The sequence below is a fragment of the Siphateles boraxobius genome, unplaced genomic scaffold (assembly GCF_051911475.1).
Source record: "Siphateles boraxobius isolate OS27281-9 unplaced genomic scaffold, OSU_SipBor_1 65, whole genome shotgun sequence".
Taxonomy (NCBI): domain Eukaryota; kingdom Metazoa; phylum Chordata; class Actinopteri; order Cypriniformes; family Leuciscidae; genus Siphateles; species Siphateles boraxobius.
In genome coordinates, this window is record NW_027509192.1 from 5,734,489 (window position 1) to 5,762,408 (window position 27,920).

The 27,920-nt window shown below is 37.0% G+C and overlaps 1 protein-coding gene across 3 annotated transcripts in view; it reads right to left on the reverse strand.

The window, feature by feature from the left end:
• The window catches only part of ntrk3a (neurotrophic tyrosine kinase, receptor, type 3a), a 222,771-nt gene that overhangs the window by 123,019 nt on the left and 71,832 nt on the right, over window positions 1-27,920 (reverse strand). For all 3 annotated transcript variants that reach the window (XR_013196618.1, XM_077210425.1, XM_077210424.1), the window contains exons 4-7: window positions 26,483-26,551; window positions 3,550-3,704; window positions 2,647-2,789; window positions 2,114-2,255 (exon numbers count right to left, since the gene is read on the reverse strand). Coding sequence is in view for 2 of the 3 variants with exons in the window: in XM_077210425.1 (XP_077066540.1) it covers window positions 2,114-2,255; window positions 2,647-2,789; window positions 3,550-3,704; window positions 26,483-26,551 (509 nt within the window). In the remaining variant the exon portion in view is untranslated. The remainder of the gene's footprint in view (window positions 1-2,113; window positions 2,256-2,646; window positions 2,790-3,549; window positions 3,705-26,482; window positions 26,552-27,920) is intronic.

The following is a 27,920-nucleotide window of genomic DNA, read 5'->3' on the forward strand; positions in this document are numbered from 1 at the left end:
ATGCGGTCAATAGATATGGAGTGTGGGAAGAATCATCTTACATTGTTGTTGGCCAACACCGTTCAGTATAAATGTAAATACAGACTCAACACGGCGACCTCACATTACGTTGTAATTGTAGCTGTGTTCATATAAGGAAGTCTATAATTGCCTTACTTCAATCCAAGTGGGCGAAAACAGCTGCTGTTTGATGGTGTGATGTTGTAGTGTTGTTGCTTACTGTGATTTTTTATTTATTTTTCAATTTATTTTAATTAATGGCAATGGTGGAATTAATATTTAAATCACTTTATTTTCTGATTGTGACAATTTATGCCGTAAGCTCAAATAGATTTAACTATGCACGAAAGACAAGCACATTCAAAATTGTCTTCATTAAGTATACTAGCATACAAAAGGAAGCACACTTCTAGTTAGTCATTACATCACCTAGTTAGTCAGTTCTGGAGTTATCATTAGTTTTCATTTTCATTTTCATGCATTAGTTTCATTTAATTAGATCAACCAAAGTTGTATTACTGGATGTCAAAATGTGATGGGTAGAGACACATCTTTATAAATGGATACTTGTTTGAGGCAGAATATGTCTTTGTTCTTGGCTTTTTCTTTGTCTTTTTGCTATTGTTACTCAGGGGTAGGATTTATATGTTTGATTAGAGGCATAGTTTCTTTTTGCCAATTTTCATGAGTTGCTAAATGCCTCAGGATTGTTGTTTCTTTTATTTATTTTTAATTTGGGACATTATTTTTTGCATTCGTACCCCTATATGGGAAAAATTTAATGCCAAAAATGCAGCATGCATTGATTTTTTTCCAAGTGTAATATAAAGCAAAAACACATTTTAAGTGAACAAAAAACTGGAACGTTTCCACGTTTCTGATTTCTAAGACCCGGCATATCCTTGCCAACACACAAACACAGAAAATACACCACCTAACTCTGCCACAAAGCAATCACATGTAGCCTTTTACACACTGAAACATGATAACATTGACAAATCTCTCTAATATTTCACTTACAGCCTTTTTTTGTGTGAAAAGTCCAGATGAAGAACAGCTCTCGCTTTCATAGATCAATAAACTACACAAATGACTTCCCTATAACACATAGGGTTGTGTAGGACCTTAGTTCTTGTTTTTTGTTTTTGTAGGAGTAGGATTGTTTCTGGTGAATTAATTTATCATGACTTCATAACCAATTTAAATAGCCTCACTGTGATTTATAGAATTTGATTTGACAAAGAGAGACAATACAAAATATTTAAAAGGTGAAGTGTGAACTAAAATCACCACACGAAAACAAGCTTAAATAATCCAACATGATCTCATGAGAAAACGTAACTATTTTACAAGGTGGTGATTTCATATGAATTTGTATGATGGGAATTGTATGTTTTTTTTAGAAGAAGAAAAAAAATACGCAGATCGTATGAGATGGTACAAATTCATATCAATTAGCCACCACTTCACCAAAATATAAAAGGGTTAAAAAATAGCCATGAAAGTATGTCAAAACAATCTGTTATCAAGCAGGTTCATGACACTCTCTCTCTGTCATTGGTTGGTCAATCAGATAGCCCCACCCCAAACACGTCCCATTGGCTGAGCCAGTTGCTATGCTGTGCTGGTCAGAATGCTTAATCAAACAGCAATGCTTTGAAATCACCAGAGCCACAGTGGTTACACTTTTCAGCAACATCAACTGACACAACGACTTACTCAGAGTTACCTACATGTTAAGCTGAAATAATAGTAAGTATTTTAATGTAAAAAAATTACACACTTCACCCCTACCTTGTTCTAGCATTGATTCTGCATTCCCCAGAGCTATTTCAATCAATAATACTCACTACTTCAAAGAAGAAAAAAAGAAATAATGCTTTTTGGTAATCTTCCCTCCCTAAATGCCTACCCTTTAAAACAAAAGGCAATAAAAATTAAGAGTTGGTAGCCGTGAGGCACAGTAGCAATTGACGGTATCAAGCTAAAGAGGCAGACACAGCCAAGTTCAGTGAGCTACTCTGTGGCAGAAAGGTAAAATTGGCGCGTTAGAGGAAGTGAGGCTGAATGTAAAGGCATTCGAGAGGCACAGAAGCAAAAAAGAGGCACTTACACTGCACTGAAAGCTGTATTGAGGCATTAGTCATCCCAACTATATTCTCTGCAATGCAGGTCAGCATGAAGCTGTTATCGTCTCGGCTGACATTGACCAGAGTTAAGTTGATGGAGTGGACATTCGGTGGATATTGATTGGACTGGAAGAGAGGAGGACACAATAGCTTCTGAAAAAAACAACCAAGCTTGCACAGATTCAACAAATGGTTTATGGTCTAACTAGTCACTGTAAGGCTCAAGTGGATCATTTAATAGATCAGAGTCTTGGTAGACACCATATTTTATTTGAAACGAATAAAACCAGGCTGTAAGGGATAAGTAGTAAAGTCCTTTTAAGGCTGTACTGCCCATCCAGCAGAGAGAAAAAAACACAGCTTAAGCACAGTTTAGTTTAAAGTGGTTTAAGCTGGTTTAGCTGGCCTCCAAAAGATTGTGATGACTAAATTAAAAATGACATCTACCCTGACTAAAATACATATAAGCTTAAAAAAAAGGGCATGTTTACTTCTAGTCACCAAAAGTCTGCCTTACTTGGTGTGTGTTTATTGAGTGCAGTTCACCGACAGTCCAATCCACTTCCGGTACAGGCACCCCTGACCCATTGCAGGTGATTGTGACCCTGTCACCTTCTATCACCGTCAGGTTACTGTGACTTACGCTGATTTCCGGCAAATCTTGGTTGGAAATAGACAAGCAGTCATTTGTATGAAAAATAAACTGCAGGTAATTTATTGTTTTTAATATAAATATGTACAAGGTAATCTAAATAAGTGAAATAGCTGAATTCTATTGACAGCATTTGTGGCAAGGATTAAGTTAAATTCATCAATGTGGGCACAGAAAATAATTTTGACTCATCCATTCTTTTAAAAACAATAATACTATTTCAGTTTACCAGCTTTTTAAGATAATGGCATTACATGATGGGGTATAATTTTACACAAACAATATCAGAAAGCAATTTTACCACAGTAGACTAACATTTATAATTGTTTAAGTTGTAAAGCTATATTTTGTAGCCTTTTTTCCACTTTGAAAATTAGGAAGAACAATAATGCTGTGGTAATCACCATTGCCATAAATGCTGTTGAAGAACCTTTACCCAAAAATTACAATTCTGTGATTCTTTCCTCACTCACAATTTGATTCAAACCTGTATGACTATCTTCTGCGGAAAATAAAATGGGATATTTTGACAAATTCTTTGTTTTTGTCCATTCAATAATGGTCAATGGGGTCCAAAACAACATTTGACCATTTGAGTTCTATACCGAAGAACAAAAGTCATGTCGGTTAGGATGACATGAAGGTGAGTAAATAATGACAGAACTGAGAATTGTAATTTTGGGGTGAAATATCCCATATAACTTGTATTGAACCCGTCCCAAACCATTCTTTTCATGACTACCACAATTTACAGAAAGTGTCCCATACCACACTGAGAGATGTTCATGAGCTGTAGAGGGATCTTGGAGACTCCGTTGTTGCAGAACAGCTGCTGGTTATGGAGTCCGGCCTCTCCTCGCTGCTGCCACAGCTGGATCCAACGGATACTGCAGCTGCAGTTAAACACCACTCCTTCCAGTTTCCTGCCACAACACAATAGAGTTCTTAGTGAGGACTCACAATATGCACACAATGCCAAGTCGATCCATTCAGAGAACCAGAAGCAAACTAAGTGAAGGACACCGTTATTCAAAACATCAACTTTTCCAGCGCCCATCAGTCAACCACAGCCCAAAGAGCTGCTGGCATTCTTCCATTTTGCAGCCAGAACGAGTTCTGTGCCCAGGGCTTTGTGTACGAATGTTTTCTGGACTGCAGCCCTTTCCTGGCCACGTCTGTCCAGCTATTCGGCATGCCAAATTCACCACTGGTCCCAAGGGCGATCAGAGTCCCGCAAACGAAGTCAAACAAAACACGAGCTTCTGGGTTAAGGCAAAAACTACGCTGCAAGATGTGATATAAATGTGGCATTTTATTTTGATAGTCTAAAATTTATTCTCGCAAAATAATGCCATCATATATTACAACTGATTGTAAGAACAATCTTTATCCTGCTGATGTACATGCCGTGAGCAAATTGAATCAAAGAGAGTGAATTGAAGAATAGAAAAATCAGGAGTTCAAGTATAACAGCTTTTACCTCAATCTTGAATCAGCTTTTATGACAAACAAAATCACAATGTGTGTTCCCGTTCTTGTCCAAGATAGAGAAACGAAGATGGACTCATCTTGCATATACCTGCACTGTTTGTCACATTTGTAATTTTAATTTGGCAGAGTTTTTTATCCGAAATGACTTAAAATGCAATCAAGGTCCACATTTTATTATTTTAATCAATTTAAACCCAAAACATTTTCTTTGCTAGAGCCCAGCATGTAAAAGCTGTAAAAATGCAAGTAAAAGACTGCAAAATAATGCACAAGTTTCATCGTCAAGATAAAAATTTAAATATCAGAAAGTATATATTATAAATATTTGCCTGTAATATTTCTTAATTAAGCCCAGATTAGCAAGAAGTTGGATCTTGTGTGCGAGTAAAACATATTAGGCAATAGGCATTCTAAAAGGATCTTCTCGGTGCTCAGTAACATATGGGATTATAATTGCATACGTTTAACTGGACAGACGGAAGAGTGTGAGGTCAATCCCACATAAAACCTACACCCACAACTACATCACTTGGCCTAATGAAGGGCTTCCTTTCGGAACCATCTCAATGCCAATGACTCCAACACCTACTCCCAGAGCAGCTATATCACTGCGAACAACAACCATCTCTAGCCCTATCAGTATCGCATTTCACGCTCTTTCAAACAACCTTTGAGCGCAAACACCCCCACTCCTGCACCAAAAACAGACATCATCTACATCAACCTCCTCCAAATGTCTAAATGTCAACTCTGACATATCTCCCCGCGATCATGAAGGCTCCACTGAGAGTTTAGAGGGTCTTCAACTTCCTGGAAATGTTGAGTCAGGGGCGTCGTTCCAGTACTTGACACTATCCTCTTTCCCTTCTCATATCTTCTCTTACACTCCTTCACTTCTCCTTCAGTGCTTCACAATCAATTTCACTTCAAGTTCCTGATTTGACATTATTCAAAGGCCCTCATTTCTAAGCGGATATGTACCTCTGGTGATAATATACAAAACATATAAAATATCAACTAGGAGAGAAAACATACTAATAAACAGAGCAATTCCAATAGGGTCCCCACACCTTCGGTGCTCGGGCCCTAAAAATAAAATATAAAAACCTCAGAAATAGACAATTAGATACAGTGCTTAGCATAAATGAATACAACCATGCTAAAGTTGACTAAAAAAAGGAATAAAAAAATTCACCTTTTGGAAATTGATCTAATGCCTTAATTAAAAAAAATCCAACCTTTAAGGACACCAATTTTCTTTGTGAACGAATAATGTATCATAAATAAATAAATGTTCTTCCTTAAAATACAGGTTGCATATGTCAGGACACCCCTATGTTAAATTCCCAAAGAGGCAGGCAGATTTTTATTTTTAAAGGCCAGTTATTTCATGGATCCAGGATACTATGCATCCTGATAAAGTTCCCTTGGCCTTTGGAATTGAAATAGCCACACATCATCACATACCCTTCACCATACCTAGAGATTGGCATGGTTTTATTTCAGTTAGCCTAATAGCTGGTTTGATTTGCATTGAGAGATGATCTTATGGAAAGTACCCCATGCCAATCTCTAGGTATGGTGAAGGGTATGTGAAGAATGATATAAAATTAAATAAAATAATTGGTAAAAGATCTAGAAGAAAAAAAAGTACACCAACACACAACACTATATTGCAATTTAGGCTTTGATTAATTCTTTAGGCCAAAAACAGTGTAATCCATGTTCAAACGCTCCCAAAAAGAATATAATGGATTAATAAAAAAAAGAAAATGCTAGCTTTAATATATAACATTAACTCTTACAATAATCCTTAATTACACTTTTTGTCAGATTACTGGCTAATTTGCCTCTGCAGTCCCCAATTGTAATGATTTAGTAAATTGTATGAAAACTGCTTTTATACTTTTATCATAGTTACTGAGAGCAAAGAACAGGGTGTAATCGCCTTTGTTCCGTTTTACGCTCACTCCTCGCTTAAAGGGCTTCCAGCAGGCAGGATCCTGCAGCGCTGCGGAAGGTTCTGGATCTGATCTCAGTGGGAGTCTCTCCCCTTTAAGAGTACGAAATATTAAAACCCGCAGGATATGTCTCACCTGGCCAGCAGCCTGGCGTAGCATGACGGCCTAAACCTTTGCATGCTCATTCATTCATCAATTGGTGCGAGCGAGATAACCTTTCTCATTTGCAATATAGGGCTGGAGATAGAGGCATATGAGCTGTAACCCTTGCATATGAAATTGGCCGAACTGTAAGGTCTGGGAAAAAGCATTGTTGCTCATTTGCACATTTTTTTTCGTGAATCTTTAAACACTTTAGTAGGCACGTTCCGCACAAGGACAAGCGCTACCTGCTCGTGCATTTTGGAGCTTTGATGAATAATGATCAAAGGAGAGTCTAAGTAGTTTCTCCACCCTTTAAAACTAAATTAACATGTCTAATGAGAGGAGTTCACATTTCCTTTATACTAAGCAGTGTCATGAACAGTTCATAATGGATAAAGAACATGCACGACATGTTTAATTTATAGCCCACAGTCTTACAGACAATATGATAATCTAGGTTAGTGGTTCTAAACTAGTGGGTCACAACCCAAAAAATAGATTGCAACAGGCCTGTTCCGATGGACCACAGATAGCAGGGAAAAATAATGCTAAACGATAGCAATAAAATGCAACTAAATATAATCTATAGCTAAGAAACCGCATGCAAAACCTCTCTGCACCTACAAAACAAGCAAATCCAAAAATAAAAACAAACCGGTAATTCAGTCCAAAACCTGTTCTAAAAACATGTCAAATCAACAAAAGACCAATCTAGGGTAGACAACCTAACCATCTTAGGCTGATTTAACTGGTCTCACAGCATGGCCAAGCTGGTCTTTAGATGGTTTCCCAGCCAGACCAACTGACAAGTGCCAAAATCCATCTAAACAGACCAGCTTAACTGTTTTGGCCAGGCTAAGACACCATCTTACCATATTATGCTGATGTACCTCCAACAGAAATTCAATTATTGCTGGTTTTACCTGGTCTTCCAGCCTTTCCAAGATGATGTAATTTTCTGGTTTCCCACTGTGGTAAATCTGGTCTTTAGCTGGTTTAGATGATCTTAACCAGCCTGACTAAGTGTCCAAAGTTAATCTAAAATAGTCAAAGTACATCAACCTAACCAATCGTTCTAAGGTAAATAAGCTAACATCCAGATTTAAGTGCACTATTACATAAGGCTAGTTAAATCTATTTTTTCATCAAGGTGCTCTTAGGGGAGCAAATTTACAGCTAGAGAGAATAACTATTTTCATAACTTGCTAACTTGAATAAAACATCAAATTAACCTTTCGAAATGTCAAGGTGACTGCTAGCTAGAGAAGAAAAAAGAAAAAAAACTCAGGGGACGTTGATGAATCGAGTCTGGGTGCTTGAAAAAAAAAGCCAAAATAACATGGTCTGAAGTACATCCGCATAGTAGCCATACATTATGCATGTGCTTCTGTATCCGCACACAGTCAAACGATGGGAGACCATTGAATAAATCCACTGGAGCATTGAACAGTGGGCCAAGGAACGCACGTACTGATAAATAAATGGTAATATACAGACACATCTCATGCCTTAATGAAAAGTGTCATCGCAATGGAGGTGACAAACAGCGGTTAGCTTCCTAGCTAAGACGGAGAGTATAATTGAGCCTTTATAATATGAATCAATTCAAAAGCACTCTAAAAAATGCTTTAATCATTCTTCCTCTTATAAATTGTTCATCTGCATACAGTAGGGCACACAACATGAGCAGAATTTATACATAAATAATCAGAAGACAGCGTTAGCGTATGTTCAGGGAGCTCTCAAGACATGCTGGGTAAATGTCAGCTATGCATTGTAGATGAGTTAAACCCATATGTACTAACTCAACTAATGCTTTCCCTGGAAACACTTTTCTAATAAGAGGAAACCTGGAGGATGAGAAAGACGGCATAATCCAGATTTAATGACAATTGAGAAATAGGCTACACCTGCTGCAAGTTGGCTTATTTTGGTGCCGGTTAGACTCGAAAACAAAGTGAAGCAATGCAGCAAATAGAAGGTTAAAGCCAGAGACAACATGTGCAAATAAAGAGTTAGAGGGCAGCTAGGTACACCTGTAATGTTAGAAAGCACTTTGCCTTAGGATAAAATGGCTGACAGAACCAGCTTTAATGCAAGGTCTGGATGTAGACTGACAGATCCATTCAGATTCATTATATGGAGCCGATGAAAGGTTAAGCTAGGGGACACGGCTCTGGCGGGGTTCTCTACAGTTTCAAGCAGCTGGGGTCATACGTTGTGACCAGTGTTGTGCAAGTTACTTCCAAACTGTAATACATTATATATTACTTGTTACTGTTATTTAAAAGTAATTCATTACCTTACAATATTACTGTCTCAGAATTGTAATGCGTTACATTACTCCTGTATTACTTTTGAGTTACTTTCACCAAAATAACTATACAGAAGTAGAACTTAACGTTCTAAAATGACCAGGGCTGTAACGATATGCGATATGAAACCGAAATCGCGACACTCAGATTAACGAACCTGCAGAATCGCGACACACCCCTTCCAACTCCCAGCGTTATCCATACCGTCCAGATCCAATGCTACGTACCACATCTTTAAATTACTATTAGTATTATTTGAAGTTAATTATAAAATATGTAGACCTACACCACAAAACTAGTTGAGGATAAATTATTTAAAATTTGGGAATTCCATCCTTATGGACATGACATTTGCAGACTTGCAGTCAAAACTTATATAATTATATAAATTCTCAGAAAATGCATTAATACCAAAATATTGAAACGTCTGTTTATCCATAGGCTCCTCCCAGAAAGGAGTCCAGACATTAGAAAAATATCAGTCTACACATGCGTTTTTTAACCTGTTAAGTGTCACCCCCCCTTTTTTTGAATAGACATGAAAATGCACATTCCAAACTTAAATGGTATAGGATAAGAATCCTTTGGAATATAGACATAAAATTGGTCTTGTTTTAAAGAAGACATTTGGCAGATTTTTGTAGAAGTGAAATAAATTAAGAAAGTGAAACAGAAAAAAAGTTACAGAAGTTTGAGTTTATGAAAATGTACGATTTAAAAAATTTATTATTCATATTTTATATAAAATATATATTTTCAAAACCTGGACAACTCTTAAACTGCAAAAAAATCAAAGCCAAAAATCTGAACAAGTTGTTTTTCAAATTTTAGGTTGATATCTCAAGAAATGAGCTTTCAGTAAGATTTTGTTTGGGCGCAGTACCAAACTTTTTCACTAGGTCACAACCAGACTCCATTACTGCCCATATAAGGGCGCCTCCATTTCCATATGTGGTTTGAGTGATCTGAACCATCATTTTCACAATTTTCATACAATTTATAAAGTAGACATCCTATTCAGAAGTAGTATTGGAAGTTTGGCAGATTTTGATATGAATTAAACCTTGAATAAACACATAAAAGAACACATATGTGCGTTATAGCTCGCGGCCACATCACAAATGGTGAATCTATTATTTTTTCTTTATATTTAAAACATTTTCAGACCTTTTTTTCTAAAATAATTGAATGCTTGCCATCTTTTGAACTCTTGTCATGAAAACAAACTGGTTTCTACCCTTGTTTCATGATTTTTCATGTTCATTGCTATTTCAAAATAAAGGTCTGAACACGCCTAGGAGTATGAAAATATTCTTGTTGCAAATTAATAAATTACGGCTCCTCTGTAATTTGTTTTGAGAATCAGTAACCAAATATGGAAACTAGAGATTGTAAGCTTTCAAATGATATATAGTTTGTCAAGATTAGTTTAGGTTTAGTATAGGTTATTACTGTTTTAAATATGTAATGGATTTGGGCCCACCGGTGGGCCCATGACACTTAAAGGAGAACTCCGGGCAATTTTTAAGTTAATCTTGATCGTTAGACCTTTGTGAGTACTGACTATAGAAAAAAAACGAACCGGATTGGTGCTTGCTACGCGGAGCTGCGACCGCGAATGCCCAGAGCTCCCACCCAGCTAAAACGGCAGTTATGGGGGCATCGACATAAAGAGCGTTTTTGAGCCTCTTAACAGACGCAAAATGCAATTAAAATGTCTGTCCAACATGAACAGGGACCCTACATGTGAACAAGATGCGTTTAGCAACTTAGCCATTGTTTCAACTCACCTAAATAGTCTTTTAGACGGCAAGCTGTAGTCTCGCGCTGCAGTCCCGTGCTGTAGCCGGAAAAGGTAAACAATGTCCAGGTGGGAGGAGCGTTGATCATGTGCGACGAGTCTTCGTACATGAATGGCATTTTTCTTCAAACGGCCCCGCTGTGTTGAGTGTGTGTAGTCATCCTTGTCAAAGTGTTCACTGCAAATGCGGTAATCTTTAGCGCGTAGTACTTCTACGGGAGTTTGCACATCAAGTTGAAATACAACTAGCCACAAACTGCAGAATCTCGAGGTCATGGAAAGGAAGACGATGAAAATATAAGCTCTTATATTTTCGCATTCTGTTGTCACAATTCGGAAAGGCACAAACACGAACCATTTCTTCTTCACTTGTAAGCAACTCTGATCATAACTCGTCGCACATGATCAACGCTCCTCCCACCTGGACATTGTTTACCTTTTCCGGCTACAGCACGGGACTGCAGCGCGAGACTACAGCTTGCCGTCTAAAAGACTATTTAGGTGAGTTGAAACAATGGCTAAGTTGCTAAACGCATATTGTTCACATGTAGGGTCCCTGTTCATGTTGGACAGACATTTTAATTGCATTTTGTGTCTGTTAAGAGGTTCAAAAACGCTCTTTATGTCGATGCCCCCATAGCTGCCTTTTTAGCTGGGTGGGAGCTCTGGGCATTCGCGGTCGCAGCTCCGCGTAGCAAGCACCAATCCGGTTCGTTTTTTTTTCTATAGTCAGTACTCACAAAGGTCTAACGATCAAGATTAACTTAAAAATTGCCCGGAGTTCTCCTTTAAGAGGTTTTAATATAGGGAAATCGACAGTCATGTGTGACAAAAAAAAATCTTTAACTTTTAGGAGGCAACGATTTTTTGGTTGTAATTCTGTGAATTACACTGCGCAAATCTAATGAAGAAGGGCTCTCCACAGAACATAAAATATTCATTTTATTTTATTTTTCGTGTTCGCATTTATGAGGAAAAAACAATGTTACAGACGTGACAGTTCTCCGTTACGGACGCGACCGCTCTGAAGCGGCACTAAAAGACTGCTTTAAAACTTTCACAGACACCTTACACAGAAGACACGAAGCCTTTCTTTAAAGTGAATTTCGTTTTGTATTAATTGTACGGACCTGAAAAATATATCTATATTGAAATGTCTACTTGTAAACAGAACAATTCAAAACGAAAGAAAACAGACTGCTCTCTGCTTATGAAATGAAATGTGCATTTCTCTCTGGTGCATTCACTACTGCGAAGATCGCGAGTCAGCATCGTCAACTTCATCTTGACTTTATTAATAAACAATCAACATGTCTGCTTGCTATATTTGACATATTCATAATCATTGCTTTTGCCGGTTCTTTGTGACAGCTTTTAGGTGCTTCATCGGCAGCGCCGCCGCCCTTACATGAACGCGTCACCACGGCATCAAAAACATGATTGCGTGATGAAAACATGAAAAATACCACATAAACATAGCCTAACTGTTTATAAAGAAAACACAGAACGAATAGCCTAATGCTCATACGTCCATCTCGCGAATGTATAGTCTTCTTCATGCCACCTTCACCATTAGCCGCTTTTCCTCTGGTCAGCGTGAGCACAGAGGCCGAAATCATACCTCACGGCACTCCTGTAAAAAATAAATCGCTATACAAATATATCAGCCGCTGCCATTTAGTCTTTAATTACAGACTTGGACACCACACGCGGCTATTGACTGACCACGAACAGGTAATTTAGCCTACTTTGCATCTTTCATTCGTTAATGTCTGGCGGTCTTGCTGTTTTTTTTTGTTTGTTTTTTTGTTTGTTTTACAATTAAAACTAAAAGTCTGTTGTAACGCAAGCCTTACCGAACATGTACCGAGTAAAATATTACTGAAAATTGATTAGTAATGCCTTACATTACTGCGTTACAGCAAAACGTAATATGTTACTGTAATGCATTACTTTTGTAACGCGTTACTCCCAACACTGGTTGTGACATATTACAGTGGGCGGCAGTTTAAGCTCCAGCCATTGAGGTCCTAACCTGAGAATCTAATACTTTCAGAGAAGACAATTTCAAGTACATGTCATGTAAATTTAGGCCATATCGCTCCAGGTGAAAATCCAGAGACGGCATCCCAGTGGGTATGGAAGAGGAGGAGAAGTTGACAACATACAGAACAAAAATCTCTAATACACTCATAGAAAAAAAGGTACAAAAGCTGTCACTGGGACGGTCCCTTATGTACCATTTAGGTACTTATCTGTATACTATAAGTACCAATATGTACCTTTGAAGTACTAATACAAACTCTATTAATACTTTTGAACTTGTACCGTCCCAGTGACAGCTTTTGTGCCTTTTTTTTCTGTGTAAATAAATAAATGCATTCACATATACAGTATATAAAGTCAAACAGATAAAATAAATAAAAAATAAATTATATTATATTATTTAAAAATTACACAAAATTTGACATAATTACATTTATTATTATATAAAATTATTTAATAATAATAATAATAGATCTTAGTATATATACATGTACATTAAAATATAATGAATACATACAAAATAAATATGACACAAATAAATACATAAATAATAAACAGATTAATATATAATAAAAATGATTAAAAAATAACAATAATAAGAATGTTTATATACAGTATGTAAACAAAAATTACAGTTAAATAATTTAGAATATCAAATAAATTCATAAAAAAAATGTGCGTGTGTTTATTTTTACATGGAAAAAATAGCAACTGCAGTTTAGACAAAATATGTTCCCAAAAAATTAAAAAAATGTTCCCAATGAGCGAAATACAGTAAAGACAATAATTAGCCATTGTCTAAAAAAAAGTAGTAAGCTTAGGGCAGAGTTATCTGAAACACTTTAGTAAATGATTCTATGAACCAAATTGGATGTCAAAAAAGTGACATCCAAAATGTGCAGTGTTGGGGGCCATTACCTTTTATTAAGAGCAATGAATGTAAAAGAGAAAGTTTCCCATTCAAGTGTGTGTGTGGTGACTGCTCGCAGGGAGACAGAGCCTCATGCGGTGGATATTAGGGTTCTCTCTGCAAGCTCTCATTACCGTTCCTGTGATGCTCAGAGTCATTCTTACAGGGATTAAATTGGCTTTTCTGCATCGTTAGCCTGATCTGTGAGGGGGGCATTGTTTAATCATATTATAATTAAACTTTTAAGTCCCTCCAGTCATCACAACCTAATTATCAATCAAACAGGGTGTCATATACAAATCACACGGTACCAGACAGAGGGTAAAAATGAATGAAAAAAGACAAATTGTTTGCTTAACTCTCCATTAAAAGACAATGAAAGCCATTTCATACCTAACTTTCTCAAACAAATCCGCGAATAAATTCTCACGTAGACATTGAGACAAACTTGATGAGAAGCGAAATGGTGTTTGTGGGGCTCTCACACCTTCTGCATCATTACCTTCACAATATGCCTGCACTGCCAGCTTCAAAGTATGGAAATCCACATTCGTCTCAATCCATATGGATTTTCTGGATGAGCTCCAAACAGCAGGTATCATTTCCCAACCTACACTTCTCCACCACATCTTGGGACTGACTCCATTACCATTTACGGTAGCAGTAGGCAGTTTCCATTAAGCAGCTTTGGTGTTTTTCATAAGCTCTAGACTGGAAGCTGTCAGCGGGCAGTGGGAGCGAAGGGAGCGATAAAGACTTGTCATTGACCACAGCTCTAAATGACACACGTCAATATGGATTGGATGGGAGCGAAACATGCAGCGCTGCTCTGTCAGGCATGAGTAGTGTTTGCACAACAGAGAGCGAGCGAAGGGGAACGACAGAGATTGATGGTGGTCTGCCGTGACCCGAGAAAGCGTGAGTGATGCTGAAATATGCCTACGAGTGGGCAGGGTAGTATAAGATTGTGTTACCGAATGAGCTGGTGACATCAGATAACAACAGACACTCTGGTAACTTCCATTTTCTGGCATGGAAAAATCTGGAAATGGCAGGCAAGTTTGTGTGTGTTTGTGTGTGTGTGTGTGTGTGTGTGTGTGTGTGTGTGTGTGTGTGTGTGTGTGTGTGTGTGTGTGTGTGTGTGTGTGTGTGTGTGTGTGTGTGTGTCTGTGTGTGTCTGTGTGTGTGTGTCTGTGTGTGTGTGTGTGTGTGTGTGTGTGTGTGTGTGTGTGTGTGTGTGTGTGTGTGTGTGTGTAGCAACATGACGATTAATTACTGTAATAACGTATTTTTACTGTATTTTAGTTCTTATATTAAACACTTTTAATAATTAAAAATAAATAAAAAAATAAACATTTTTAGCCATTTCAGACCAAACAAAGAACCAAATTATAAAAAATAAATAATTAATCAAAAATATTCTTATCTGCATCACCCAGCCCTGAACAGCTCAGCTCCCTCACTGTCTTCCTGCTCTAGTTACCCACAACCCTTTGCGTTGAGTATTCCATTGAAAATCCATATTTCATAGAAATATATTGCCCCCATCAGTCTTGGATTAACATCTTGATATAAAACGCATTAGGCAAATTGTGAAGGATGGACATTGCTATTGCAATAGATACATGGCGCAAAAAGACTGAACAAATGTTTTAGCTTTTTAAAGTGAATTTCATTAAATATGTAAACTAATCGCCAGGGTAAGTGGGAAGTAATAATCAATACAGGGGGACATCATTACAAGTGCATGAACATTTTGCCAGGCATCAGTCATGTTCCTCTCCATAGTTCTCTGCTGAGCTTATTATCTTCATCTTCTGAGTGATTACCTCATACTAACAATCAATATGAAAGCCTCGTTCCTATTATTCCACACATAAAGGGCCTAACACCACAAAAGAAACAGAGAGGGGCAGAGGGAAAGAGAAAGAGATAAATAAATAGAAGATATAAATAAATAGCAAAAAGAGCATGCATTTGCCTCTTTCAAAGGTTTGATCTTTTGAGATTTTCAAAGCATTAACATCAATGTGGCACTAATTTAATTAAATTTAGTTAAGCAGAACCCCCCCAAAAATAGTATTCTCATACAGAAACACATGGCATATATTATATCATATTATGTAAAACAAATCTAAATAAATAATTATAAAATAAAATAAAAGATTGAAAAGTGTGTGCTATCAGTATTGCCGCTGATCTGATTTTTTCTACCATTGATGAACTGCAGATGTAAAAATACAACAAAACTATTCATAACTAAAATACCATAACTAACCCTAATTATTTCTATATATGTTTTCTTATATATAACTAATCAGTGTTGGGGGTAACACATTACAAGTAATGTGAGGTGCACAGGTGTGATTTTGCAAACCCTTCAGCCTGAGGCTTATTCCTTTCACTTTTGCTCTGAAAGGTACGGAGCCCCTAAAGGGACCTTTGCAAAAATAAAAATATACAGACTTTCACTATACAGAGAAAATATCGTTTATCTCGTGCTCACGCATTACAATTTCCAGATTGCATACAATTGGCGTCACTGCCTTCTTACTATGAAGAAAACAAGAGCATGGATGTGGATGCGCATGAATGAATCGAAATCTATTTTAAACTAGGAATTCAATACAAAGACATTGTTTCTGTTCTTGCATTTCGACACAGATATATAATCACTGAGCGACATTTAAAACGCATTTTAAGGTCTAGAAGTCTGTTTTGACGAAAAGAGTACTCAAGTATGCTATTGTATTTATTCAGCATCGAACTTGGTGAAATTCTCATTTATGAAAATGAAGCCATCCAATTTCCAGTCGTCTGGTCTCTTTAGATGCATGTTTATTGCCCATTCCTGAAAGTTTGTTTGATAAAACCCCGTCATTTGCAGATGTACTGGCACCTTTTTGCATCTTATCTCGTAATCTATGTAGTACAGTGGACAGTGGAGTTTTTGACGGCAAAATGCTCTAACTGCAAGACGATCCCCATATCTGACGATATAGTTTCCCAGTTCATCTTCAGTCATGATCGCAATGACACTTGTAATAAGGTCAGCTATATTCATTTGCAACAAACAAATATGAGTCTCATGACAAGGCCTTGTGGATAATTATATAATTACTGTTACACAATTTACCTTATCCTCTTTTAATTTCTCAATTGTAAGTCGATAGTTTCTCGTGAGCATGCGATAGTTTCTCGTGCGCACGCGAAAGCCAGTATATTTAAATTTTTGCTAAGGTCTCTTTAGGGGCTCCGTAGAAAGGTCCTGTACATTTACCAAAAATATACTTTTTTTATTATTATTATTACAAAAACAAGCAAGCAAGCCCAGGAAAGAAAAAGTGTAACAAAAGACTTTTCCATAAAAATTAACTAAGTAATGCAGTTTGTTTTTTAGGGAGTAACGCAATATTGTCACACGTTACTTTTAAAAGTAACACAGCAGCCAATACTTAGGGTTAATATTTGGTATAGTGCGTAAATTCTTCAATTTTTATTTTCATATCTGCATTTCTGTTAGGTACTGCTATGAACTGCACATTTCCATACTGCTCCATGATTCAAGAATTTTGTTTGGTCTGCATCAAAAGTATACAGCCATGCACACAGAGCTTTGAAGTAGCACAGCCATGGCATACCGATGACTTTTTAGCTTCTGAATTGCTTATGACTAATTTTCATCTGGAAAACTTTCAGAGTGCTAGTATATGCAGGTCTGTGTTCCTCAGAGCAGCGCGTTACTGTAAATGATCAGGAAATTACAGACAGATTTCTGTCAAGCATCTCTGTTTTCTTCTCACACTTTCACTAGTTGGTGTGACAAAAGCCTAGCCTTGTCATGATAGATAGACAAGATGACGTGTAGTCATGGTAACAGGTGGGGTCAGAGGTCAATGCGAGAGACAAAAGTACCTCTTACCCGCTAAAATCCCTCAGCTCGGTTTAAAACTGTCAAAACACTTTCTTCACAGTCCTATCTTGCTGTTATATTGTGAAAAATCACAGCTTTTTTATGCGTCAAATATATTTATTTGATATTATAGTATAGCCTACCACTAAAAGCAGTGCAAATATGCAGTGTTTTTTTTATTCTTCTGTGATGCTAATTAGCATTACGACATTAAACAAGCCGTCTTTAAAGCGTCACAAATGCTGCCAGGTTTAATAGGAATCAGAAATGTTGTAAGGAAGTGAAGGGAACTGTGAAAAATGGATTCTCAGCAATATAGCCAAGTTCTGTTTAACAGTCCCAAGACTAATGAATATATGCATTTTAATATTTTTCCACATGCATAATGACTTAAGCATCCTTATAAAACGAGGATTAATGTACGATCTCCCTCCACAATGTGTCACCAGGCTTAACAGTTTTCTCCCAATCAGTAATCTCATTATGTTGCAGACAAACAAGATGAGTGAGTGCTGTTTTTTTACCGCCCTTTTTTGTCATGTTTGACAGAGACTTAAAAGTGAAATCGACCCAGGATCTTTACCTGCACAATAAATTGGTATTTGTTATATGGCTGGGCATGGTTCCATTCAGCTGATGGACACTACCAGCGGTGCAATCACTACTAAAACGGGCACCGATTCCACAGGTTGCGACGCTGGAGTCGAGGAAGGTCAGGTCCCTTCAGAGACAACTTTCAAATCATCCAAATTATACCATAGACTTCGATCTAACTTCAAAACTATTTCTTCCAAAAACGGTCAGTTCCTGCAGTTGAGATGGCTGGAAATTTTATTAGAGCTTTAAAATTTACTTCTGATAGACTGATGAACTTAATTGCAAGATAGATTGCTATGGAGTGTAAGTCACTTGTGCAAAATGGAAATAAAACACACCACATTGACTTAAAAAATACTTTTTTAATGTCTATTCAATGATGACAATATCTATTCAATCTGAAGACAATAATTTAAAATATGCAATTAATAGATATTCATTTGATAAATAAATCATCATTACATAATTAATTTTAATCAATTGTATTTTTTTACAAATATATATATATATATATATATATATATATATATATATAATATTTTGCTTATACATAAGCAGTTCTCTACAAGATTTCTATTTTAAAATGATAAAATGCTAAACTGTTACACATTTATTTAATATTCAAGTTCAAACCCTGATAATTAGCATTCTCTCATCAATTGTTTACATAACTTTTTATCCATGCAATTAAAGCTCACATTGGGTCATTCCTACATCCCGGAAAACATAATTACTTTGTTATATTATTTAACTACCTTGGCTCATTGACAACACTAGGCATGTTAAATAATCTGATTAAATTGTTAACCGGCTCCCTGGCTAAACACAAAAATTGCAGTGTTTTGTTTCTGTTTTATTTTTTTAATACTTTATAGACAGCTGTAAATGTGGGAAATAAATGCCTTAAAATAGACTCACCCCGCAGCTTGTTTACTGTCACTATTACTCTTAGTCTTTTTTTTTAAACGGTGATGATCCTTCGAGCGATGAGCCAGACATGAAGTTCGTGTCTGTGGGAGCCGCTTTATACAGACTGAGATTAGAGAAAGGTCAACAGAATAAAACGGATTGATGGTGCTCGCAGCTGCAAGCCGGGAGGCTGAAAGCGGCGGCTGAGTGACTAAGTCTGCGGACTGTGGCGAATGCGCTTTTGTGCTTTGGCCGTAAATAGGCTTGTATCATATCATCATCCTCCGAGCGGGTACAGAAGATTTACCATTTGTCGCCTCACTCGCACTTGAAAACTCTCAGAAACAAGGGGGCTAGCTAAAGTCGCTAGGTTCCGCACCGCAAATCAGCTAACTTCAGGTAAAGAGGAAAAAGTGAAAAATTAGGTAAAAGCAGCTGTTCTTAGCTAGTTTTGTCCTTTTTGGGGGTATGTCACACAACTGGTCTGTTAGCATCCTGCTAATCTGACTAGTTGCTATCAAGTGACCATGAATTTGCACCAAATTAAATCCGTTTTTTTATATCATAACCAAAAGATAAGGAAAGAGTCAACTCATCTCTTCTTATTTTGCTATCTATACGCATTAATATGGCTAATTTTATTTAATTATTAGCATTTAGCATAGTTTTTACCCTGCTGTCAATGAGTGTTGTCAGATGAAACCTGCTTGTGACTCATTTTTAGCCTGTATCCTACTAAAAGTATAAAAGGCTCACAGTGGTCTTGAAGGAATATTATTTTAAAAAATCACTTCCGCTAAGCACGGTAATCTAGAAAATTCTCAGAATCCTGGCTAGATACAGTAAAAGGCACTAGCTTGCACTGCTAACCAGCTATCTTCAGGTAATGGTGAAAAAATAGGTAAAAGAGACTGTGCTTAACTAGTTTTGTAGTTTTTGAGAATGACGGCAAGCCACACGGGTCTATATTAGCATCTGGATAATTTGACAAGCTGCTGCTTAATAGTGACCAATGAATTTTTACCAAAATACCGTTTTGCATTTATCATTAATTTTGCCCAGTTGCCCATGACTGTGTAAGATCAAACCTGCTGTAACCCATTTCTGAGCAGTAACCAACCAGTTGAGAAGTTTATCTTTATGAGAAAAATATATAAAATGACATACAGTGTGCATATAGAGGTCTACATGAACTATGAAAAGAAAATCCCTCCTTAGAACTGTTTATCGTTTTTAATCTGAGTCTGTAATGTGTCAAGCTCCAGCCACGTGACTCTATGAGATACTTTCTGCTTTGATTTGCCCAACAATGACTCTCCATGTCAATAAAATTCTGACAATACGAGAGATATCAAGGACTTGTCGTGAAGGATCAGCGGACATCTTTAAAATCAAGATCACCTCAAGGGCAAGCTGACAAACATCCAGGCATACTTTACGCTTGCCTTGAGATTGTAAACTAACAAAAAAAGGGGGGGATGGGAGTAAGAGGTTAAGGTATATTCTGTCAGAGAAATGTTCAATCCAACAATGACATCCCCGTTACAGTCGACAGGCCTCAATCTCTTCGGTTCTGCGGTAAAAAAGCAAAGATGTCAGAAAATAGATAACTGAGAAAATGGAAAACTACAGCGCTTCCTGCTGTTCCTCTCCAAGCTAATTTACGATAACTGGATTTGCAGCAAATAAACATAAATGAGACACTTGGCCTACATCTGCACCTCAGATTAGGCTACTCCACTGTCCTCTGCTGTTATTGTACAAAGCAGAATAATTATGGTCATTCACTTTGTACAATATAGTCTGGGTGAGATATCTGATTTCCTGCTGAATGCAGTTTTCTCCATCTCACTCTATATCTGTCTTGATTACTGCAGTCCTTACTGTTTCTCTTCATTCTTTTTGAGACAGCTAGTGCCCGATGAGAACGAAAATGTAAACTACGTAGAGTATGTACGTAAAATGCAATTTTTGCCACAATTTTGTCATCTAGGACGAAATTTCAGGGATCATAAAAAAAAACACATAAAAAACGACAACATTGTTTTGGAGGCCTGAAAAAGCAAACTTTTGAAAAATAAAAACTTCTCTGTGTAAACTAAAAATTTGTGAAACCGGTGACATCAACGCTCATGCGTATTACCTGTTTAGGCTATAGGCGCGTACTGTTTCTTTATAAAGTGCAACCACCAACTAGTGCTGGGCGGTATACCGGTTCATATTGAAAACCGGTGTATATTTTTGTTATGATATTAATTTTGAATATACCGCCATACCGATTTATTTAATTACACAACGTTCGGAGCGAACGTTATGCTGCGCGACACTGTTTACTGTTTACGACTCTCTTTACAATGTTGCACTTCTAAAGCCTGTTTTATGCTTCTGCGTCGAATCGACGGCGTACAAGAGCGCATTATTGTAGCGCGAAAGTACATTAATATAATGCGCAAGCGCGAATCTCTCTGCTCGCGCGCGGAATATAATGTGCCGCGCTCTCAGATACACGCTGCTCTTGTTAGAATAGGTCTATTTTCTCTGGGCTCGCTCAGAGAATCCTGCACTTAAAACGTGTTCAGTGCAATCGCGAATCTCTCCTCTTCCCCAGCTAACAATTTTAGGTTATAAGAACGTTTTCATAACGTTCCCATTGTTATAAAAACGTTAACCTTATTTCTGAATGTTCTAGGAACATTCAAAATGTCCAGTTTTTTAGACGTTGTATTAACGTTATTTCTTGGTTATATGAACTTTATTCAAAACATTATAAGAACGTTCAATTCTCCCGTTTTATAAACGTTGTATTAACGTTCTTGCTTGGTTATAAGAACATCATTCAAACGTCATTAGAACGTACAATTCTCCCGTTATATAAACGTTGTATTAACGATATTTCCTGGTTATAAGAACGTTTTTAGAACTTTAAGAAATAACAATTTTAGGTTATACTGGGCGCTATTCTATCCTACAATATTCACTAATGACAATAAAATAGACCATCCTAAGTCAATTTACTGCAGTAATTCCTCTCTCAACCAGTAGAAAATGCTTTGAACACCTGATTATGCATGAAAAAAAACCCGTCATAAACCGCAAAACTGGCATAATTTTGAAAACAAAGCGTGATATAAATTTTTGGTCAAACCGCCCAGCACTACCACTACACCAACTACTGGCCTGGCAGCATTATACTGCGTTTTTAATCGTTTTCATGGACAATAATTTTTATTTTGACAACGCTGTCACAAAGGAAGAACTTTTCCATTTTTAGCATATCGTTGTCATCATGTAAACTTATCCTTAGTTGCATTTAGAGGTGTACTATTACTGATCACACAATTTTTGTTTGTCGTATGATTAAACACAAAAAAAAACGACATAGACGTCAGCAGACTAGGAGGGATCTGCAGACAATATTGGGAGACTTGATGGGGCTCTTTTGACCTGGACTAGCAAGTACACACTTGGCAACCACTCATAACACCCTGGCAACACCTTAGCAACCACAGACAATTGATTCAAAAACAAAACAAATCAATTACATAATATACCAATTAATGACCAAATGAATTGACAATTCAGACCTTGCATTCTTGTGGCATGGGTTTCCATAAAAGGCATGGGTAATTGGCACATTTCCTACATGCTACTGCAGTGATAAATACGTTTTATTATAGGCTGGCTTTTCTGCATGGGTCGTTCCACTACACAGTGATTATACCCTCGGTCCTGAGCCACACACACTACGCCCCTATCACCTCCCGGCCGTCAAGAAGAAAAACTGACAGCAATTACATGTGTGAGCACACTTGAGCGTGGGTGTGGACAAACACTCACATTGGCGGTAAGACGTTTTTACAGGTGTTCGCATCAGTTCTTATAGAGTGACAGTGCTGGCACTGACTGCAGACATTATGTTTGATTCCCACAGCCTGCATCTCAAATTTTGGCAGCACTGTGGCAGGTGCATCAGAATCTTCCAAGAGTGCATATAAAAGTAAAGCAGTAATGTGCTTAAACCATTATGCTAGTTATACAGGCCTTTGTACATGTAGAGCTGAATGCTTAGTAGCACTGAATGTGCTTCATATACCAAAACCATCGTTGAAATCAATCACACTGGCAGACATACTTATTGCTTAAAGAACAGGTCATTTAAGAGGACAAAGCGGTATTTACAGTAAGGATTAGCTTCCCATTCTTGATATAGCTTGATGTATATATATTTTTAAAGTCTTCGTTAAAGAGTTATAAGCCATGAACCAACCAAATCAGCTACGAGGTGAATCATAACATTATAAAGTTTGATTTGAGGTAAAAAAGTATTTCAAAACACAGTTTAAAAAAAAAAGTACAAGACTGTGTACTTCATGGGATTGTAGCTCTTTCCATCCCTAAAGCAAATAAGCATTACAAATGGTATAATCAGATTAAAAACGATGGCGAAATATAAAACTACTCATTTTTAAACGTTGATTATAATTAAAAACAATATTTTTGTTGTTATAAGTTTATTGCACAATATGCATGCAGTACCAACATTTAAGTATTTTGAGAGCGTAGAGAGATCGACTCGATTATGTCATTCGCAGTGCTTCATGGGAGTGGGCGAAGAAGACATTTTTTGGTGGGCGTTGTTTTTTTCGACTCTCTTATTGGTGGAATTTTCTCTACAGCATCCTAGGTAATGTAGTTTTTTCCACCAGGAATTCTGCTGTTAAACACAATTACTTTAAAAAATAAGTTGAAATAAGGCAAGCTGATGGCTTCAGCAGAAGCCAATACCATCGATTAACAATCTCGTAGCTCACAATAGGCTGTCTTTAAAGGTTTATAAGTTATCGTTCAAAATAAATTTCCCTATAGAGTATTTTTACTTCTGGAACCCGACTGTTGCTCTCCATTTAAGCTTCAGTGAAATCAGCCATTGTCCAATTACACTATTACTTGTTATAAAAAAAAAACTTTTTGCATGCATATTAAGTTGTTATATGGTATTATAAAAAATTAAATACAGTAAATAAAATTACATGATTATAATGTTGGAACACAGATTTTTTAAAACATAAGTAAAAAGTCTTTATCTAATTTAATCAAATTCCCATTTTGTATTATATGACAAAGATCAAGTACAACTAAAACCAGCAAAAAAAAAAAAATGTGTCCTCTTTTAAAGAAGGATGATTTTGGCTCGATTGATGGTGTACCATTGATTCTTGTTCTCCTCCTGGACATTTATGGTAAGTTCTACTTAATTTAAAGGGAGATGGTTTGCTCAGTACAAGGCCATAAAAATATGACTTCATTTCATGGCACTTTGCTCGGGTTCCAGAAGTCAAAATCTCATTAATTTTCTCCATAAAGACAATTGATTTTTAAAGATAACCTATAAACCTTTCAAGAAAAACTGACCATGGGCTCAGAAATTGCTAATCAATCATCTATGTAAGTTGGTGTGATTTCAATTTTTTTATTTTTTATTACTGATATTCACCGCCAAATTCCTAGGGAAGAACTACACTGACTTTAAATCTGAAGACCCTCTCCACCAATTAGAGAAATAAATGAAAATACGTCTAGAAGAGCTGAAAATGATAAATAATAATGAATATTTAAGAAATTATAAAAAAATAAAAAGGAAATATATATATATATATATATATATATATATATATATATAACAAATAGATCAATAAGATTTAAATATTATTCAAGCAAGAAAATACTAAATACTAGATACAATAGACAGCTTTCCGAATGTGCCAAAATTCACTCTTAACAGAGGGATTTGTCCACACAAAACCAACGAGAAATTATTAAAACATCAAGAGACTTGCAGATGGCATTTGTGCTAGTATTACGTAACAGTGTACATATGTAAAATGGTTGTGTTGTCCTTTTGGAGAGGGTGTCTCACAATCATTATCGCTTCATGGCTCTGGTATTACCCATATGACCTGCGTTATGTCACACAAAATGAATTTACCCTCAGTCTAATCACATGACTTGCCCAAAGCGCAGCTGTGAATGCTAGGAAATTTGTCATTTTCTTCTGTCCAGCAGAATTTGAATGAACCAAGAAGCTAAATGCCATAATATGATGTTAACTGCACATTCAAATGATAAACAAGAACATATTTAACCCAAGGTTCACTGAAAAAGCCACTAGACCTAAAGGGCCAAGCCAAACATGCTAACTAGAAGGCTGTCTCTTGAATATGTAGCTAAATTAGGATGGTTACCCACCAAGATAGAGGAAAGTACATTCTTTTGTTAGCACTTTCCTTTTTCTAAGGACAACACATGTTCAATATCTCACAGGAAATCCAAAAGTACTCCTCTCCTTGGAGGATCTCCAAAGGCATGCTAACCCTGCAGAGAAGATGGGCCACCTCAGAGGAGCTGTCCTGCTTCCCTGGCTTAAAATATCACATTTAGTCATGCGCGCACGAATACACACAGACGCAGATGCCTGTATGGATAAAGCCCTATGCACTCAGCTGATTAGTGTTTGCTTGTTGGACAGGACTGAGATGACACCTCCGCTATAATTATGAAATTGATTTACTTGATCTGCTATAATCCTGAGACAAAGGCCCAACGACTAGCTAACACTGATTTCACCTAATAGGCAAATAAACAGGTAAACACGTTAAAACTGCTAAACCAAAACTTTTATAATGATAATATAGAGGATAGCGCGGAGACAAAGTCTACATTGGATACTTCAACACTCACAATGATTTTATTCATGTTATTTTATAATGTTTTATATATGTAATGTATATATATATATGGAAAAGTACACTTGGTCTTTTTTTATTTTTTTATTTTTTATTTATTTTATATTTAGTTGTTTTATGCCATGTCAGCTTTCATCTCGGGTTATTTTCATGGCGAGAAAAAAAACTGTGAAAAAAACAACTTAATAACAAATAAATTAATAAAATATATTTAAAAGATACAAGACTGAAAAACATGATGAATAATTTAGAGACAGAAAAATTCTATTTGAAATTGTTTTGGTGCACTTAAAAAAATTCTAGTAGTTTTCCTGTTGATACTTACTAAATACATCCTTTAGATGGCAAATACAAATCACTGTCCATTGACATTAAAAGCAGTAGAGTTTCAAGTGTTCCAATCAAGTACAATCCGATCATGGAAAGACCATGTAAATGCCCTTTACATCCAATTATTTGCATAATTCGTGTAAAATGTATTGTGCATTCCCAATCGGATCGCAATCCGCTCGATCAATGAGGTGTCCCAGTGTAAATGGCTCCACTGAGATGACGTGCAACTTTGAAACCAACAGACATCCTCACAAAGCCAAAACGGTGATGAGCAACAATAATATGCTTATTATAAAAGGTTTTCCTCACATTTTGTAAGTCAAATATATTGCAGAGCGAAAGTGGCTTAATGCGCTTTTATGACCTGATAAAAGAACATTCAATGTGTCACAACAAACACATCATGGTGCATCCTTGGTTGCTTATGGTGTTAGGTATGATATTCAACCCTGCAGGGTGTCTGTACGGCAGTGTGAACCACAGCTAAAATCAATAGAGGCTTGAGAGAATAAAGAAAGAAAAAACACATTTAACTTACAGCTCGAAAAGTTGGAGATTCTGAAAGAGTTGCCATGAGAGAGTTGTCAGAGGGTTCCCGGACAAGTTTCTGCAAGGGAGAGAAAACAGAGAGAGAGAGTTTAATGATTTAACACTGACTATTTGCGATAAGGTGATAAAGGAAACACAGGGAAGCCAAACAACGGCAGTGCGGCGACCAGCCCAAAGTTAAGAGAATAAGGGCAACAGTATATGGTCCCTTGCAGCCTGGCAATTCAATAAACGGAGACTTGGTCATTTTGAAGACAACAAATTAAATCGAGGAGGAGGCCTGGAGCCTTAAAAGCCACTAAACTCAATACAATGCGAAATGACTGTGAAGAAAATAAGCCATGTTTTCAGAACAGAGCTTTCAGATGTAGGAGGCCGAGAAAGAAGCGTTACTCGAAAACAGAAGGGAGGGTCTCTAAGAACCTGTTTACACCTGGCATTAAGATGCGTTTTGGTCAATCGGTTCACAAGTGGATGAGCTAAATACTGGTGTAAATGGGGTCTAAAACGTTTTGAGTTTGTCCACTTTCGACCACTTCCAGAGGTAGTCGAAAATGCTTTAGACCGGATTGCTTTCGTAGTGGTTGGTTTGAAGACGAAAAACGTACCAAGCACAATGTTCTCTCACCATTCCTGATTTCTCTCACACACATTCGGCATGGTCTTGCGGCTGTCAGAGCAGAAACCAAAGCTGCAGCTCTTCGTATGATTTTTCGTTGTCTCCGGCTGCTTTCATATGTAAATTGTGCGAGCTTATTTGTCCATTAGATCGAAAGATCTAAAAAAAAAAAAAACATACATGTACCCGCCCATAAAGCCTCCCTTCAAAGAAATCAGGACAGAATTGGTTGAAAGTGGACAAAATCCCCTGATATGATTGTAAAGCACTCTGGGTGTACAGTAGTACATATGAAAGCGCTATATAAATGCCTCATTCATTCATTCATTCATTCAAAAGAGACAGATTAAAACACCAGGTGTAAAAGGGTATGTGTCTCCCTCGTCTACTTGTGATCTGATCAACCAAAACGCATCTTAATACCAGGTGTAAACAGGACTTAAAAAATGTTTGTGTCAAGTCCAGTAACTAATACAGTGGGACTACAATACAGTGGGACTGGAAAGGTATTATGCATATGTAAGTCAAGTAGGAGCTTCGAACCGGTGTCACCCGTGTGGGAAGCGACGGCCCACTAACAAGGACGCTAAATACCCCATCCGGGTCACGGCACCAAATTTAACCGGTCCTTCTCGACCCACTCAGAGCAAGATTTAAAAAGGAAAATATTAGTATTTTTCATTGACACACCTATAATTATCTGGATTTTATATGGATTCGTATGGATTACTGTCACAATTGTTGTGTGGCTTTTCACGAGTCAACCGAACAGCACCTATTCATTTGCATATTTTGGGTGACCATCCCT